Below are 18,942 nucleotides of genomic sequence, written 5' to 3' on the forward strand. Positions count from 1 at the left end.
CCTACTTCTTATTTAATTCATTCAAAACGCGCTCTAGAAAACTGTTTACTTCAGTAGGTTCTCACTTTCCGAGTGAGGCGGCGGTGGCCTGGTGGTAAGGTCTCGGCTTTGGAATCGGAGAGTTACTAGTTCGAAACCCGATTTCATCGAAGAACCGTTGTGTATGCAGGTCTGGTGCACGTTAAATCCGTCGAGACCAAACGTCCTCCCGCTGGTGTGGTGTGGAAGTGTGGAGAAGGGGGTTGCCAGCTCAAGTGTCGTCCTCGTCATCTGATTGCAATTCAGATTTACGAGGTTCATCCCAAATTGTCCTAGTGTTGCTTTAAAACGGGACATTAATATAACTAAACTAAACACGCTCCGAGTGAAGGGATTAAAATTCCTAATGTTTGCAACATTCTTTTAAAGGTGCTGAAAATGCTCTTGTCTAAATCGACATGTGTCAAAAAAATCCCTATCAAAATCTCTTTGCAAAACCAGTGAATGGAAAGATTTTGGTCTCTCTTTTGCACTTGTATCGCGATGTAAACGGACTTCGGCTTATCATGTTTCGTCCTTGTTAATAAAATGCCTCCCTTAGTGAAATAAATCGAAGATTCTTCTAATTGACCATGCATCTGCTAACATATATAACTTTTTACAGTTGGAAATAGCAACGACTACACAAATTGGTTTTGAGTCGCCATTCTGTCAATGCTACAATCACAATAATCCAAAACATCAGAAAGATTTCTTCTGTAGTATTCTATTAGGGTGTCCCTTAAGTTTCTTTCCTATTTCTATTATGAAGTGAATACACAATATTTATTGTTTATTATTTATTTTGTTATATAAGAACTCTTTTTCTCTATCACCTTCTTCCATCTCTCAGGAAACCTCACTGTGCCTTTTTTTCCAAAATTGTTGTGTTTTGGACAAGAAATAATCCTCGAAGTGCGCTTTTATTTCGCTGATAGATTCAAAGCGCTTATCGCGAAGAGAATTTTTTAAGGACAGGAAGAAGTAATAATCACATGGAGCGAGATCTGGAGAGTATGCAGGATGCGGTAAAACACCCCAATCAAACTGTAAGAGCTTTTCTCTTCCGACTCATGCAATATGTGGTCTCACGTTGTCATGATGAAAAACAACGCCTCATCAGTTAATTCATTCATGAGCTTTCAACTGATCTAGTTGATGACAGTATTTCGTAAAATTTATTATTTCACCTTGAGGAAGGAGCTCATAGAAAATGACGCCTTTCTAATCCCACCAAATGGACAAAAGGACTTTTGTGGGGTGCTTCAGTTGAAGGCCTATTGTCCTTACACCAAGTACGTTTTCTATGCACATTTTCATATCAAATCCAAGTTTCGTCTCCAGAGACAAGCCTCTTTTCATAGCGTGATGAGAAAGAAACTTTTAGGACACCCTAATATAAGATTACATTTTAATTCCTTCCAAATAGGATAAATAAATAAACACTGAAGTGTCTTTACAATTTTCTTTTTATCTTCTTTCAGTTGTCGCCTTTTGTCAATGTGTTTATTCCCCAAGCACTGGTGAAGATTTTACGACAATTCTCCTTGAGAAGGTGCTATTCGTATAAAGATTACAAAACTATTATCACGAATAGTTCTGATAATCTTCTAAGCACCCAAATACTTCAAGTGGAAGCAATCTCCTTTTTTTAGCATTTCTTCCATCCAAATCTCGTTTTTTTTAATCACCATTTTGGCATTAAATCTTCAAAAAAAAAGTAATCAAGAAGCAGGAAGTTTAAAAAAAAATAGTGCATTATCGTTTATTTTCTTACTTTTTTTTTGAAGCTATGGTATAAAAGTGGAGATTGGGAAACCAGCTTCCAGCTTTTAGCTATTTATTCTTTTTTTATTAATATGTGTGGATTTTATAAAAAGTACAATTTAGAAACTTATAATGCTTTATGGATTTGATTGGGAATAAAATCATCTCAGATATGAAACATTTACATCATTTAAGTTTTGGAGCTGAAATTGTTATCGCTGTTACTTTACAAACTATTGCTTTATTAGGGAAATATATTATCCTTTATACAAAAAAATATTACTTTGATCTCATTTATTTACTATCAGAAAGGCCACAGTAGTCTGGTAGTAAGGTCTCGGCTTCGGAACTGGAGGGTTTCAGGCTCGAGACCCGTTTCCACCGGAGAACCGTCGTGTAAGCGGGTTTGGTGCACGTTAAATCCGTGGGGCCACACGTCCTACCGCTGGTGTAATGTGGAATTTCGGAGATGGGGATGCCAGTTCAGGTGTCGTCCTTGTCATCTGACCGCGGTTAAAAATGACGATGCCCGTCCTAAAATAACCCTAGTGTTGATTTAAAATGAGATATTAATATAATTAAATTAAACTTTACATTCCAAAATACATATAAATGAATTAAGACCTCATTTGATAAATAATGTAATGACAATCTGACCATTTTATAAAAAATATCCAAAGAGGTTATAATAAATAAAAAGTAAAAAATAATCTTTAATGAGTTTTTTTATTGTTTTTGAAGAAGAGAATAAAAAGAAAGAACTAATTTTTGAAAACTAAGTAATAATCAAAATATCTTCAAGGGAAACTAGTGGCAGTGATCGGCCCAAAACTATCTTGCATACTCTCTAATAAACTTGTCATGACGGAGAACAACTTGCTTGGCATTAGCATACAATAGTTACGAAATATTAACCTTTGGCGTGAATTATCATTTTTACTTAAAGTATCGTGCCATCCTTGGCAAGTTATTTGGCGATTAATCCCTGGAATGTGTTCACAGTATTCAAAAATTGAACTTTTGATTTACTCACGTTTTTCTCAAGGGATTGCAATAAAAATTTGGTTCAAAACTGCACTTGTAGTCTCAAATTCTGATACCAAATATGATATATTTAAGTTACTGCCTTTTTTAATTATCGCGTTTAATTGTTTCTAAAAGTACAGACCGACAGACAGTCGACCCGTCGTTGGATTTGGCTCAAAGTTTGAGGAATGTCTGCACTATAGATGATAAATCTGTATACCGAATTTTATCCATATAGTTCACTTATTTTTGTAATTATTCTGTCACTTACATTCGAACAGACGGGCAAACGGAGATTCCCTGAACAGATTTTACTCAAAATTTGGCAAAAATCTGCAAATTTGGTGTAAAGACCGCATACCAAATGTCAACCATCTAGATCAAAGTGTTTTTAGCTATCTTTGCCATATACAGACAGAGGGACATTTTTCAAAAATGTGTTTCTCGAACTCAGGGTGGTCGAAAATGTGAAAATTCTTCAAAATCTCGAGTTGAATTTTGGGACGATTACTATACTTTCTCTATACTACGTATACGAGAAAGTAAAAAACTCTTATAAAATTATTTAAAGCTAATTATTTCTTCTTTTTGCCTTGTTTTGATTTTGCAAAATGCCGCTCACCGTTAAACGAATGTTTCCTTTCCCTTGGTTAGCAGGACTTCCCTTCCACGTGGCAACCTGCCCGACGCATCATCACCTTCATGGGCTTGGTGTCGCTGATCTGCACCCTTCTGGTGGTAGTCATCATCATCATCGCAGTGGCCCTCTCCAAGACAGCACACCCGCGGACGACGCCTCTCAGACACTCCGAATTGGTGTACCTGGTGCCCCAACCGAGGAAGTTCATCAATAGAACACCTACCATCGTGGTGCATAGGCAGAACCCGAGGATATGGCAGAAGCACGTCGAGGATCTCGCAACTCTGGTGAAGGCCTACAGGGAACGACAAGGGGCCATCGCCACATCGAATTGTGACTTACACTATGCCCCTATAGGTATCATCATAATAGACTATTTCTGTATTATAATGTTATTCTGCACTACTATGTCAAATTATATTTTTATGTGAGTGATATTATCATAAATAATCATTTTATATTCAGCCGTCTTTTTTTAACTGAATTTCCTTCAACAAAACACTATCAATTTTGTATAATATATATGCTGTTACGAAAATCATTCAACAGCTATATGAATAATGCACTCTAATAAATTTGATAATAGAAAACGAAGCTTTATTTCTCGAATATTCTAGAAAATACGAAGAATACTTTGGTATTAACATACATACATAGCCAAGATGTATACGAAGAAACAGCAGTTATAGGAATTAACAAGTCAAACAGCCAAAAAATCATTGTTTAAATAACAGAAAGCGCTGTCATTGAAATTCCTCGTCTAACAACTTCCAGCTTGAGGTACAAAAAAATTCCACAGAGATTACCACCTCTGAGATATTTATAGGCCATACCTTTATAGGTGCATAACATCGTATGGAATTCTCGTGAAGAACTTTCGTATCTTGGTTCCTAATAGAGATAGAGCCATAAGTTTTGCATTTTTCAGAACACTCATTTTTGTAGCTGAAGACCTTCTGTTTGTCTCCAAGGTCAGACCATTGGCTTGGCATATGTTAAGAATATCTAGAAACCGCTTTTATCTAACATCAGAACCATATTGTGAGAAAACAGATTACAGATTCGTTATAATATTTATTCACACCACGAAAGACCATCATTTCTGCCGGGTTAACTCTCGGCCAATAATAAGACGACCATAGGCTGTGCATAAGAAAGGGACTGGTTTATGTTTGCCACGATTTCATAAGATAGATTCAGGCATTCCATTCTTAGCTATAAATTGCCGTTTCGGCGTTCATTGGAATTTTCTTTTTCACTACGTATCGTATGAAAATGATGGTTATTTACACGATGAAACATTGTAAAAGGGGAAAAAAATCAACATACCTAAATTTGGAAAACTATATAGAAAAAAATGGCAAATAAAATGTAAAAAAACACAAACTTGCAATTAATCTATGATAAGTGATTAATTTTTCATACCAAAAAAACTCGCCAAATTCTACAAACGCATACGCAGTCAGAAAAAAAAATACAATACGCGGCATGCTGTTGTCCCGTTCGGGACAATTACTTGCGTCGACCGAACACCATTTTTTATCCTTTTTACACATGCGCTGCCAACTGGCTGAGTGTAAACCCGGCATTACATGTTTCTGCGTCGTTTATTGACGCTGAACAAACTCATAATGATCATATTTTAATCCAATAAGCCGTGTTTATATGTATCTAATGCATTTTCTATTACCACAAAATGCCGAACAATTGTAACAATATCCTTACAACATCATGGAAATACCGTACAATACCTTGTGCTAGTCGGGTTTTTACATGCATTTGCACCTTGTGCCCTTTAATTACGATAACAGGTGAAGCTTTTCTGTCATTACATGTGTTGCGATTTATCTTACATAATTTTTGGTATTATCACATATAAGAAAATTTTTACATGAATGCAATCTTCATTATATCTTCAATCAACCTTCAGGACAATTTAAAATGACTGTCATGACTTTTGAAGTAATTGTTAAAATGATTGAACATTCAAAAATTGACAGTATGACTAAGTATAATTTGTCAAGAAACGGTATGCAAATAATGGAACACAATAATGATGCAATTTTAAGTATATTTTTTCCCTATTAAAGATGAAATAGTTTTTCGTTAGAATTAAAATTCAAAATGCAAAACGATTTTGTGAAGTAAAGGTATGCAAATAATGGAACACAATAATGATGCAATTTTAAGTATATATTTTTTTCCTATTAAAGATGAAATAGTTTTTCGTTAGAATTAAAATTCAGAATACAAAACGATTTTGTCAAGTAATGGTATGCAAATAATGGAACACAATAATGATGCAATTTTAAGTATATTTGTTTCCTATTAAAGATGAAATAGTTTTTCGTTAGAACTAAAATTCAAAATACAAAACAATTGGGAAAACTTTTCTTGATTCTGCTGAAAAATAAATTGATAAATTAATCCAATACTTATTTTAATTTTTCAATTTATTTCGTAACAAGGTTTTTTTTGTCGTATTTTTTTTACGAAAATTCATAAGATATGCATATTTTTCCCATAACAATCGTCCTTTATTTTTCTGATTTATCACTGGAGCCTTGATATGAAACCAGTCATTTCTAGTGTAGATATAATCGGAAATATTTAGAGTAGTTAAAAGGCTCATTACCTCGAAAAGTGAATCTTTATCTATGCATGGCTAAATAACCGTTCTACATAGCGGGCACAAGTTATGGCTTCCTTTTTATCAGATATGAAACGAGTCATTTCGCTTGAAAAACGTTACACGTGGCAATGAAAATATCATCCACTTACTCCACTCTTGCTCACTGAGGTGGAAATGGGAAATGCTTAATTTTTTGAGGGGGGGGATTCAATATAATTCAGAAGTCATCATACTCTTTTTTTAACTATCTTAAATGTCATCTTATTTAAATCATTAACAAATAATGGATTAAAATTGGCATTTTAGAATACTTTTTCTATTTTTCATTGATTTTTATTAAATATTTCGTATTAATTCCGAAAGTAATGCAGAACAGAAATATAGAAGTTCAATGGTCATAAACATGGTTTTGCTTAAAACTCTGTATTCTTAAAGAAGTTTTCTATGAATGGCTTTAAAATCCATATGGAAATAAGCAAAGAATTTTAGAAAATTGAAAAGGTACAACAGGAGTCCTATTTACCGGATATTATTTTTCTTTTCTTTTTTTTTTTTTAAATAGAAGAACATTTTAAGTCTCCGTCTATTCGTAATATAACTCCCTGAATTAAAATCAGTTTAGATCGAAGATGAAAATCAAGGAGGATGCAATGCCGTAACATCACAATGTTAATGTAATATTATTATGTCCCAGTGCTTGAAAATATACAATGTTTTAGTGTTTAATTCTTTAATTAATCGGTTATTATTTATACAAACAATTTTGTAAATGAATCGTGCTTTTCTATCTGTAAAATTATCCAAAATAATTATAAAAATATATCTAAATTATAAGAGAAAAATCATCATTTCTTTAACTGAAATTACGTATTATTTCGAACGAAATTTGCTGATTTACTTTCATAGAAGTAGAATTGAAAAAGCATGAATAGTGTTACGAATCTGTAATATTGCTTCCCTGCGCAGTTAATCTCATAGTTAGGAAGATAGTTTTATAAATATTTTGATAGATGCTGAATGAATGCTAGACCAATGACCTCAGGAATCGTTTGACAACAAATCGAATGATCTAGAAAATGCAAGAATCATGGTGATATCTCGTTTCTAGGTTTTTCGATTCTCCGTCGAAAAGCCTATATAAAGGGCGTCGAATAAATTTTCTGTTTGAAATATCATGAAGCGGGCTCTCTAGGTGGAATTGATGCGCTGTGGTGCTTTGCTGTAGTTTAACTAGCTAGTTACTGCTTGTTTTTAATTATTGCAAGTGCTGTCTTTGAATATGATTCCGCTATATTTTACTATCTATGTTTTCCTACTTTCTTATGAAATAAAGTATGATAATTCCTAATCAAAATAGCTGGAGTTTTTACTTTGTCCCCACCAGATGAAGTTTTCTTAACAATAAGTGTCTTGAATCATTGTGTTTTCAATTTGAATTCTGTCACAGATAAATAATTCCCTGCAGGAAAATACTTTTTTTGAGTATATGTTGTTCAGAACATACACCTACAAATCTTAAAAATTACGGTATAGATGCTGTATTTATTACACTCGGTTAAGTTAAAAAAGAAGCATGCTCTCAAATTTATTCCGTACAGTGATAATTCAAGTGTAAATATTAAAATAAATTGTTTGAATGTTCTCTTAAAAACAGATTTTAAATTAAAGGAATATAATCTAAGTATCAAGAATTCATGGGAAGAAAACTATATATGGCATAATTTTACAGAAACATTTCCAATTAATGTTTTGAGCTTTGATAATATATATATATTCCATAAGTATTATAACCTATTTCAACTTATGACTATAAAATATGAATTCCAAAATAAAACTTAATCTCAGGCTATATTTTTATTCAAAATACAAGAAAGTACATATTTTATACTTTTCAAGCTATGTTTAATAATTGTGCATTCATAGATTTATTTTATATGCAATTTTGATAACATCTTTTAATGAAATTAGAGTAGGAAAGTATACATTTTTCTTACAGCCAATTAATCGAAACAAAATAAAAACTCCCTCATAAATTGAGAAGATCCTCTATGTTTATTATTATATCTTTTTTTGCATAAAAAGTTGTCAGTTAGACTTGTTTTAATTATTTGTATTATTTTTAAGGTGTGTCTTCCTGTTCTTTCCCTCTGGACAGAATCAGTGACAACTGTACTTTGCAAAATAACTTCGGTTACGACACTGGAAACCCATGTGTTGCCCTGGTATTCAATGCTTTCGCTGGCTGGAATCCAGTTCCATACAACAAATCCAACGCTGCTAACATTCCACCGGAGGTTCAGCACGGTTACGACTTCCAGCAGCTTGTTCCAATTACTTGTAACACTTCAGTGGCATCTTCGGAAGAGTCCAATCTCTTTCACGTCCATTACTCGCCTTTTCCAGGCTTTCCATTCAGGTATTTGCCGATGCGTGGCATGATGGGATCGACTTTGCCACCGTTAGTGATGATCCAGTTCATAGGACCACAAACAATGGCGGACGTGGAAGTTAGTTGCTACTTGTGGGCGAAGAATTTACCTCGGAATGTCACAAATGATCCTGGATCTATACGCTTCAGTTTCTTTATTGTATGAAAATGTTAAATGTTTCAATTTGGTGTGATAATATGTTACAACGATTCGCAGAAATCGTTTGTAAAAATTTTGAATAAAAATAAATGATACGCAGAAATCGTCTGCTTAAAAAATAATAAAGAACTGTAGATGTAATCGTTTGTAAAAGAAAATTCTGAAAGACTAATTTGCAGAAAAGAATTCTGAAACCAAGCAGAATTTCGGCAGCTGAAACAGAAAAACTTATACGTCACTGAAACTTTAAATCGTGCGACTAATGTTACCTGATTTCTGTAGGCGAATATAATATTTCAAGCCAATTTAATCAATTACTTTTCTTTACTTTAAGAATATTTTTGGCACAAGTATTCGTTGAAACTTGTAGTGTTGCTGTATTGCACGTAAAACAAAAGAAGAAAATTCTAATTCTGTTTATATTATTTAGAGAAATTAATTAAGCACAGACATAATAAAACTATTCAGCAAGCTGACAATTATTTGAACAATAGATGTTTTTATAAAGTAAATGTGTATGGTTAAAGAAACACGAAAAGCTGGTTTACGTGAATGTTTCTGTATTTCATCTATTTATTATTTCAGAAAAGGAAAGGCTTTCGTCTTTTTGTGAAGAAACAAAAGAAATCATTTAATTGGCTAATAGAAATTTTCCAAAAATTTCATGAAAATAAAACCCAGTTTAAGTTTTTAATTTTACCAATACCCAGATGACGTTTACAGATTTATATGATTTTAAATTTTAAAAGCTTCCAAAAGATAATGGACCATTTTTACTTCTTTTGCTGTTTCATTATTACGAAGAAAGGACCATTGGAAAATACTGCATCGAAAAATGATGAATTTTATTCTTTTGGAAATGTTCTAAATTTATGTGAAATAAAGATTTTATGTTTCCACTTTTTCTAGTAAAATAAATAAATGTGTGTTAATGATTATCTGTTTCTTATTTAATTTTTGTCAGTATTAAATAAGAAATAAAAACAGTGTGCATAATTATTTTTAGGCTTTTTTTTTTAATTTAGAAAATAGCACCTAATGGCAATGATTTCTGAATGATGAAGTTGTTACCAAAACAGATCAGATTTTAAAATGATAACACTTCTAAGCTAAATACGTTGTGATGGAAAAATAATTTAAAATATTATACGGTACAAACAAATATAGATTTATAACAATCAAAGTATCTTCTTGAGTTGTAGGTAGGTTTCTTCTTGAGTTGTTTTACTTTTGAAAATGGTTTCTTAATTTTGTTATTTAAAAATTAGTCAAAATTGAATACTTTTCTAAATAACACTTTCATATTAAATCATATCATCATAAACTGCTGCATAAAACCATTTTTAGGCCAATTTAAAAATCTAAAAATAAAACTTTTTAATAATTTCAGGCAATTTTTTCTCCAGTTTTAAGAATTTTTAAAAGCATTCAAAAAATTTTCACAGCATTTTTCTTTGTTTCAGTTATTGTGTATAAACAATGCATTCTGGTCTTGTACCGACAAACTCAGTGAGTTATTATTAGTAGACATCAAGATCAAAAATAATTGCAATGAAGCATGGTGTCGCAAAAAAACCTTCAGAAGATGAAAATTGCAAAAAACACATGCAAGCTCTGAGCCCATAAAGCATTGTCAATACACATGTGGATGATGGTTAATTCTCAAGTCAGTATACCATAGAAATATCAGCAGAAATTTTGCGTCAACGTATGGACAAGAATCCTTGAATATTATCTCTCGTATCTGTACTTATTGCCCAAACGCCTAAACAAAGCAACATACATAGGGTTTTTTTTTTCAACACATTATTCTGTAAATATTGAAAGTGTAGAGAGAATATGTAGTCCATGCATGATGTCACTCCTAAGCATTCATTAGGTTAGGATCGTAATCGCCTTGGTGTTACATACCCAAGAAGATGGAGTATGCACGCAAGATCTATTCTTGGACTCCGCGTTCGATGGATCCCAATTCACGTGGTTTTTTCTCGTAGGATCACCTTCAATCATTCGTTTATGCTACACTTATGGACACAGCTGGGAATTTTATAGCGGGGATTATCGTCGCTGCAGTAGACATTCAAAATATGCCTGATATCTTCGAGCACGTCTGGAAATCGTTTTTATGTCTTGCAGACTGGCACTGATTCCAACAACTCTTGTAATAATTGATCAAATAAATCTGTTTGTAGTTATTGTTTAACTTTATATTATTCCAGCATGACGTCCAAACTTGCTAGCAGTTTTCACGTTTTCTACTCTCTCAACGTGGTTTGCGACACCCCATTCTATTGCAATTTTTGTTCTTTTTAGTATCTATTAACACATTGTTGACAGGAAATGACATAAGATATCTTTTGATAGCCATACGTTGCTGACTTTTAAAGTCATATGACCTCCATCGATTACCAAATGTAATTGATCGGTCTTTTGAAAAAATCGCCGGTTACACGCTTTAGTTCTTACCAAAAAAAATCTGCCAACAATGTGTTAATAATCCTCTGAGTTTGTCTGTGCGTTAACAGAACACTTTGCGTAGGCATTCAATGTAATGATATTAAATATATTACTTGCACGTTACCGTTGTTATAATTGAGAATAAGTTTTAAAAAATAGTATAAATTCTAAAATATCATTACGTTACAATAGTTTGGATTAGAGGTTCGATTCTCTTTTAATTTTTTACTTCTTGTAAATCTTGAATCGTTTGAAAATAGGTACAGTAACTCTTTACAGTAATGAAATGCAAAAATGAGGTCCGGAAAGTAATGAGATGCATTATTATACACATATGAATAAAAAGAATTCTTTCTGAGCTAAGAACATCTCAGAAATAATTGTAAGTTTGGTATAATTTCCAAAAAGAAAAAAAATAAATAACTTGAACTTTTTTGTTATTACACGGCATTTATAATAGACATTATTCAATAAGAATTTATAAACGATGCATCCTGCATAATGACATAGTAGTGCTAAGGATTAAGCAATGGCGAATCATTTCCAAAATTGACTTTTTAAAATATTAATTTTACAAAACGATTTTGAAAAAAAATGTCTAATTCAATTCAATTCTTGCGCAAAATATTGGAATTGGCTCAGTTTGATTACCAAAAGACAAATTATTAGTTAACTGTTGTAACAGTTTATCTGAAATCTATTGAAGTTTTGGTTTGTTGCGGATTGATATGGCGTCATTCAGCTATTAAATCAGATTTTCATTGAGATCAGATTATTGGTATGCTCTCTAGCATAACTATTGCATGTAAATAACAAATTATTGTTCAAGAAGAAATTATCACATTTCTACAAAAGAAATTCCTGTGAATAAAAAAAGGAAAATAATCATCGCACTGTGAGTTATTAATTTTCTTATCGTCAGAATCTAAAGAAAAAAAAACTGTTATAACTTTTATTTTTAATACTATATTTTTGTGAATAATTCACTTACTTCTGTAAGTTTTATAATAATTTGTAATATTTTAAGAAAAAAAGACTTAAAATCAGAAAAAATTTATTTGCATTATAATTTTTTTAAATGCTGGCGAATTCATCATAACCTTATTTTAAGGAAAATTCTATTTATAACTAATTTAAGTTCCAAAGTTCAGATTAAAACATTCGGTTATGAGGAAAAAAGGAAATGTAGTTCGTTTATCATGTTTGCAGATTTTATTTGAAAGTTTTTATAGAAAAGTAAAAACAATTTATTCAAAAGCACTGTCTAAAATCAAGTCAAACACAGTTTAAAGAAAGACGCAGACTGAATTGCCTGCGAGAATCGAAACACAAAGAAGCTCCAGGCTTAGAATGTTTATTATCTAAAAATGAATTATTCATGAATTAGATCAACGCAGACGAATTGTCTTAATGAACGTACAAGAAGAAAGTAAGCTTATTAAATTCAAGCTTTTTTTAAAAAAAAGTCAATAAAAGAATTCTTTTAATATAAGCTGATCCATAAAATTATTCTTTAAGATTTTTTTTCTTTCGTTGAGTAAGAATTTCCTTTCAGAACAGAACATTAAAAACTCATCAAGATTGCGGTTTGTTTTTTTATTCCTGCACTTTATTAAGCAAATTACAGAAAAGAATTTTGTTGAAAGTGTATCTCGTGGTTTCACACATTAACACCATTTATGTAATAGATGCATGCATACGTACAAACTCGTTTATTGTGTTAATTGCTTTGCCCTTTGGGATTTTGATACTTCGAAAATTCTAAAGTTAATCAAATTTAAATGACTTTTGAAGCTTTTTTAAATTAAGTTGTTTAGCATTGTTAATTTGTGGGTTTTCTTTTCATTTTTTAATATTTGATGTCTTATTAATATTTGAAGCTTTCACTGTATCCATGCAAGCAAAATATCCACAGGGAAATTTATTTCTTACTTTTCAAAATGAAATTTGGTGCACATGGTCAGTTTTCCAAATGGATCAATTTTATCAGATTCATCTATATCCATAAATATGAATAAATTAGTTGGATATTATTGAGTACTAGCCGCCTTTGGCGACCAACCGGTTCACCAGTATTACCGCTCGCAACAATTTTCAATTAAATATTTTCAGTAACTTGTCTCTTAATAGTTTCTCAAACAAAACATTTTTAATCTTCAAATTTTGATAGTCATACCAAACTTATACTGTTGTTTAGATCGTTTACTATATATTTTTCCTAATTTGTTGTCATTTCCGGTAAAACTTCAACTTTAATTTAAAGTGGAAATGCTGAGATTGCAATTAATATAAAGATATTTTTTAATGAAACCAAACTTTTTATTTTATTTATCATTTTTATTGTTATTTATTTATTATTATTATTATTGAATATGAGTACTGCAAACAGAATCGCTCGGTATTTAAGTCTTATGTGAATTACAAAATATTTTTCATAATTTATGTAATATCTCAAAGAATAATTCAACAAAAATTTCTCAGATTCAGCATAAAACTCAGTTTTTAGTTTTGCTTTCAAAAGGGTTGAAATGAAATCCATAATAATATTTTGTTCCGGCCTATAAATATATTTCCAAAATTATGAAGTCTAAATTTAATGCAGTAAGGTATCATATTCTGAGAAATATTCTGGACACACCAAATTTTAAATAAATGAATGAATGTTTCTATTTTCAACAATCAACTAAGACTGATTTATGAAGTTTTGAATTTTAAAAATTTAGAAAAACTCAACATTTTCATAATTTTAGTCCAATTAATCTTGAGAAACCTGCGCGCTGATTGGCGTATTTTCTTTGAAACTATCGATGAAAAATCTAAAATTATCCTTTTTTATTGAATAGTGATATTCAAATTTTCATAAATCAGTCAGTTTAAGTGATTGATTTAGTTGATTGGAAATTAACTCTTTTTATTTAAAATATTAGTGTTTCAAGTACATTTTGTTAATCGTGATTTCCACAGCAGAAGCTTTATGTAAAATCAAAAATTCGTTATTTATTCGAGCATTTATTGAATCAAGTTACATAAAATATAATCATTTTCCATTTAGACCATTTTATCAGATCTGTGTCTTACAAAAGGTTTACAAATTAGCAGTGTGGCCCTGATTTGAATGGATATCCTGTTCATATTAAACAAAACTTGCCTTAAAATAAAACGGATTTATTGGATTAATAATATAGAGAGTTTAAAAGATCATAAAATAATTTTTCTTGAATTTAGGAAAAATAATATTTCATATTTTTTTTATTTCCTACAGACACGTGCTGAAAATTATATTTTTGTAGATTTCATTTCCAAAAAGATTTAATTTATTTGCAATGGGAGCTTTAATCAATGTGATGGCAACACTTTGAAAAACGCTAATTTTTCCCCATGAATGCGAAACGTGCTCGTGCAGCTTAAATTTTATTTTTATATTGTACGAAAAAAATTGTTGAAAAATATAGTTAAAAACATTAATTAAAAATAGAAATTTAGTTTTAAGGTTAAAACATTGGTATCATTTAAAAGAGAAATTTTTGATCTTTAACTTGATGTAAAAATCTTTTTTGAGCGGTAATATTTTCGGAAGTTATAGCAGAAACACGCCAAAATTTCGCTTATTTTTTTAATAAATAAAATTCTAATTAAAAATTCGAAAAAATAACCCCAAGGTGCACATTCCCGGCCTCCAAGGTATACACGTGCCAAATTTCGTAGCTGTTAGTCGAACGGTCTGGCCTGTACATCGCCAACACACACACACACACACATTGAGCTTTATTATAAGTATATAGATTAGGCAATATATCTTGTAAGTAGAATTATTAACATTCTACCACTCAGTTAATCACAGGATTTAGTTAATCGCAACGGGACTGAATAATTCTATTAAATGAAATATTCGTCATGTAATATATCTGAATTGTGAAATTCTATTTGTGTTAAACAAAAGAGATGTATTTAATAGTGTCGGACCATTTTTAATGTTGTTGAGCTTTATTAGAGAATACATGGGACTACCAGTTACAACAATTACGTGTTGTCAATACACATCTCAAATATTCCATAAATTCTCAATTGAATCCAAACGATAAAGAATTTTTAAATGAATGTGCCCTCAATTAGACAATAAAGAAAACAAAGTGATTAAGAACAATGATTGATACTAATGACTAAAGAGAATATATCAATTGTGGCCTTTTGACAGATGTGGTAATTACTACCAAAATTGATATCAAATACTTAAAGTTGAATTTACAACAATTATTTTTGCCTGGAATTACTCTCTAAATATAATGTTTTAAATAAATGTGTCATTTTTAGTCTAAACAAAAGATTTCGGTAGTCAGTTGGCGTTTAATCAAGCGGTTCAGTGTATGATCACTATTATTAATTACTTTGTTTTGTTTGCTATCTAATTAGAGACACATTCTTATTAGTCATCTAATAAGAATGTCATCTAATAATGATTATAATGATCTTATTAGACATCTAATAATGATTTAATTGTTAAGAATTAAATGTCGTTTGTATTCAATTGAGAAATTGTAAAATATTTCAGATGCATATCGATATCGCATAATGGTTGTAATATCGTTTATGGATATTTTTTTAATAATAAGATAAAGAATAAAAATTCGATGCAGATTATTAGTTCTACCGGAGATCTGCCACGTATACTACGTGTTTATGAAATTTGTCGTCAAATGACAAATAACTTTCACTTAATATGGAAATGTGGAAAACATGAGGTGGTTTAAATATTACCTTCGTTATCTGGCCACGGTTCCGAATTTTGAAATTTATTCCAATTACTTTTACTGGGCTTTAAAAATGAGAAACTAATCAATTAATGAAAGATAAAATAGAGTATAAAAATTAATGAAATTTCTTGATAATCTCATTCTTTTTTCTTGGCAATAGATATCTGAAAATCTGAACTTTTATTCGAGTTGCATTATTTAAGTAATTCAATCATTGCATAACTTTAATACAATCGATAGAAAAGTTCTTTGGGAGCTTTAAGTATTAATATTTCACTTTCACGTCCAATTTCTTCATTCGTTATCCCTTATATAGCTAGCTACACAGCAGAGGCTTGAAATAAAACTTTTAAGTTATATCGCTGACCGCTTTTTGGTTTATAGTCCTGAGATCTAAAAGAAGAAAATGTAGGTGGATTAACCACTTGTGTTGGCAAAAATTTCACAGATGTTCGCGACAAAACAATCCGCTATAAGTCACAGCGAGGCCATGCAAAATATCTGATGATACTTCATAAAAATTGAAAAATGATTTATATCTTCCAAATGAATTAATTTTCGACCTAAGACTGTGCTCCTGTGAACTATGTTCCGACAAATAACCTCAGACGGCGAGTCGCAAACATCATTTTCTACCTTTGGGGCAATTAATTGCCTACTGACGTGTTTAGCACATCGTTGGCGATTTTGTCACAAAAGTGTTTCGGCGTGAGTGGTACGTTCTTTCAATTCGAGTAACTAACAATTAATTATTCACTATTGAGAGCATGTAGAAGAACATACAGTTAGAAATGATATTAATATAAAGTTAAACTAGTGCGAAACTTTCAAATATTAACCTTCCCTTTTTACCAAAAAAATGTAGTATCTTGCTGTGTAGTTCAAATTAAATACTTAGGTTAAGATCTCCGATGTGAGGTTAAATTATATGATTTATAATATTAATATTCTAAAATAAAAACCATAAAAACCATCCTACCCTGGGTTATCTTCTATATTTGTATATCAATTTCTCTGCACATATCATAGAGTTAGAAATGAAAAAGGAGGTAGCAAACCCTCAAAGGTCACGACAAGTCTGAAAAAGAGAGTTCTCTCTCTTGTTTCGTGCATTGCAGCTCAATGTATATAAGTTTTGGATTTCATAACATAAAGAAAAAAGCCGAGCATGAATTTTAAACACTTTACATGCTGTTTTCGAACCGGATCTACAATTTTGGTCCAAAACATCATAGCAATTTTCATTTTTTTAAGTATTTGTGTTTTTGAATAAACGTGTCTACTTACATTCTAAAAAACAGGCAGGTATATGGTCACTCCGTTAATGGTATTGGTTCAAATTTCAGTGCACATCTGTATTTCTGATGATAAAATTATGTACCAAATTTCATCTATTTATCTGTTTGTGTTTTTGACTTAATCGTGTTATCAGGAGCTCGAACACTGACTTCAGAATTGAAATTTTGGAACAGAAATTTTGGAATTCGTCCAAAAGGATATTTGATAGAAATCGCAAATTTAGTGTTAAGACTTCAAATATCCTCACTCTAATTCTTATCGAACAGATAAAATTTTAATTTAAAAAATATGTTTTTCAGTCTAACGCTAAGATTGTCAAAATCTTGAGGTTCACTTTTTTTGACAACCACAATATTTTCTCTTTTCTCACTACGCATGCAATTAAAAGTAAAACAAAAGTTGAGTCACATTTCAGAAAATGAAAATTTCATTGAGAAAAAATGTAAGCTTCAAGCATTTTCCACTATTTTATTCAAAGCTTCATATCAGTAAAGACGATACTTACAAATTAATTTTGGATTTTCTAAATTTGAAATGTAGAACGGAAAATAATCCATTTCAGCTTATCACATGGAAAGTCTATTCACACTTTTTCATTCGAATGAGTAATTATATCTTTTCCTTAATCATTACAAGTGAGAAGAGACAAGACACGAGGCGCTAGACAAACTTATTTTGAACAAATCCGTTCCAAACTTAATTTAATTCTCCTTGGACCTTTCCAGCAGCTAATCAATAGATTATAATGAAACTTCAGAAACTTAGTGTATTCATTCAAATAAGGCTAACTGAGGCTTTTCTTGTTCGCTCTGTTATAATTAACTCTGTGAAACTTCCTAAGTTATTATGCGCTTGAATGACACGAAACCTTGCACACAGATCCGAATTGTGAAGCAAGTTTACCTTCTCTTCTAAGGTTTGTATGTTATTTTGAGATTAAATCTAACCATCGTTCTTTATTATGATAATGATATGGAAATTTAATTCAAGACAAATTCTTTATAAAGTGACAATGAGAAATCGAATGAATTTATTCTTCCGAGATATATTAGAAATCTATGAAAACTAAGTCCTTTTTAAAAGATATTTGTGTAATTTTTCTGCACGAATAAAATTTAAGTGCATCCATCAAAATTTGATGATTAAATTTTGCTCGAGATATGCCATATATAATTTAAACAAAGCTGATGATATTTTACGAAGCTTTTTTTTTGTTTTGTTTCAGATAATTTAGTTAATACATATATTCCCCATCTTTTCATTTCACTAATTTCATAGTTTGAAATATTTAACTTTAAAGCATTTAGAAAAGAAATGTGTTTATAAAATACACAAAAAAAATATGAATAAAAATTTGATGATTAAAGTTTGCTCGAGATACGCCATATATAATTGAAATGAAGCAAACGATATTTTACAAAACTTTTTTTTTATTTCAAACAATTTAATTAAAACCCATATTCCTCACTTTTTATTCATTAATTACATAGTTTGAAATATTTAACTTTAAAACATTTAAAAAAATGTTTTTATAAAATAAAGTTAACAAGATTGCATTTGTTAATTTAGTTCGAAACGACAATAAGAATAAGTATATTTTCTGAATTCTGAGAATAAAATTAATACTATTTTAAATATATTTAAAAATTATAATCTCTTTTCTTAATAATTGCATAGTTTGTAGCATGAATAAGCATTGCTCAATTTCAACCATTTAATTTTCATCAACAAAAAATAATTTCTCATAATCAAAGAAAAGTATAC

At 30.7% G+C, this 18,942-nt stretch overlaps 1 protein-coding gene across 2 annotated transcripts in view; it reads left to right on the forward strand.

The window, feature by feature from the left end:
• Positions 1 to 9,473, forward strand: part of LOC129971363 (sodium/potassium-transporting ATPase subunit beta-like) — a 73,560-nt gene extending 64,087 nt beyond the window's left edge. The window contains exons 3-4 of one of the 2 annotated variants that reach the window (XM_056085058.1): positions 3,466 to 3,808; positions 8,208 to 9,473. In XM_056085058.1, coding sequence (XP_055941033.1) covers positions 3,466 to 3,808; positions 8,208 to 8,677 — 813 coding nt within the window. In that variant the 3' untranslated portion in view covers positions 8,678 to 9,473. The remainder of the gene's footprint in view (positions 1 to 3,465; positions 3,809 to 8,207) is intronic. The other variant, XM_056085059.1, reaches the window with a different exon arrangement.
• Positions 9,474 to 18,942: the final 9,469 nt, after the last annotated feature.

Source organism: Argiope bruennichi, chromosome 6 (genome assembly GCF_947563725.1).
Source record: "Argiope bruennichi chromosome 6, qqArgBrue1.1, whole genome shotgun sequence".
NCBI lineage: Eukaryota > Metazoa > Arthropoda > Arachnida > Araneae > Araneidae > Argiope > Argiope bruennichi.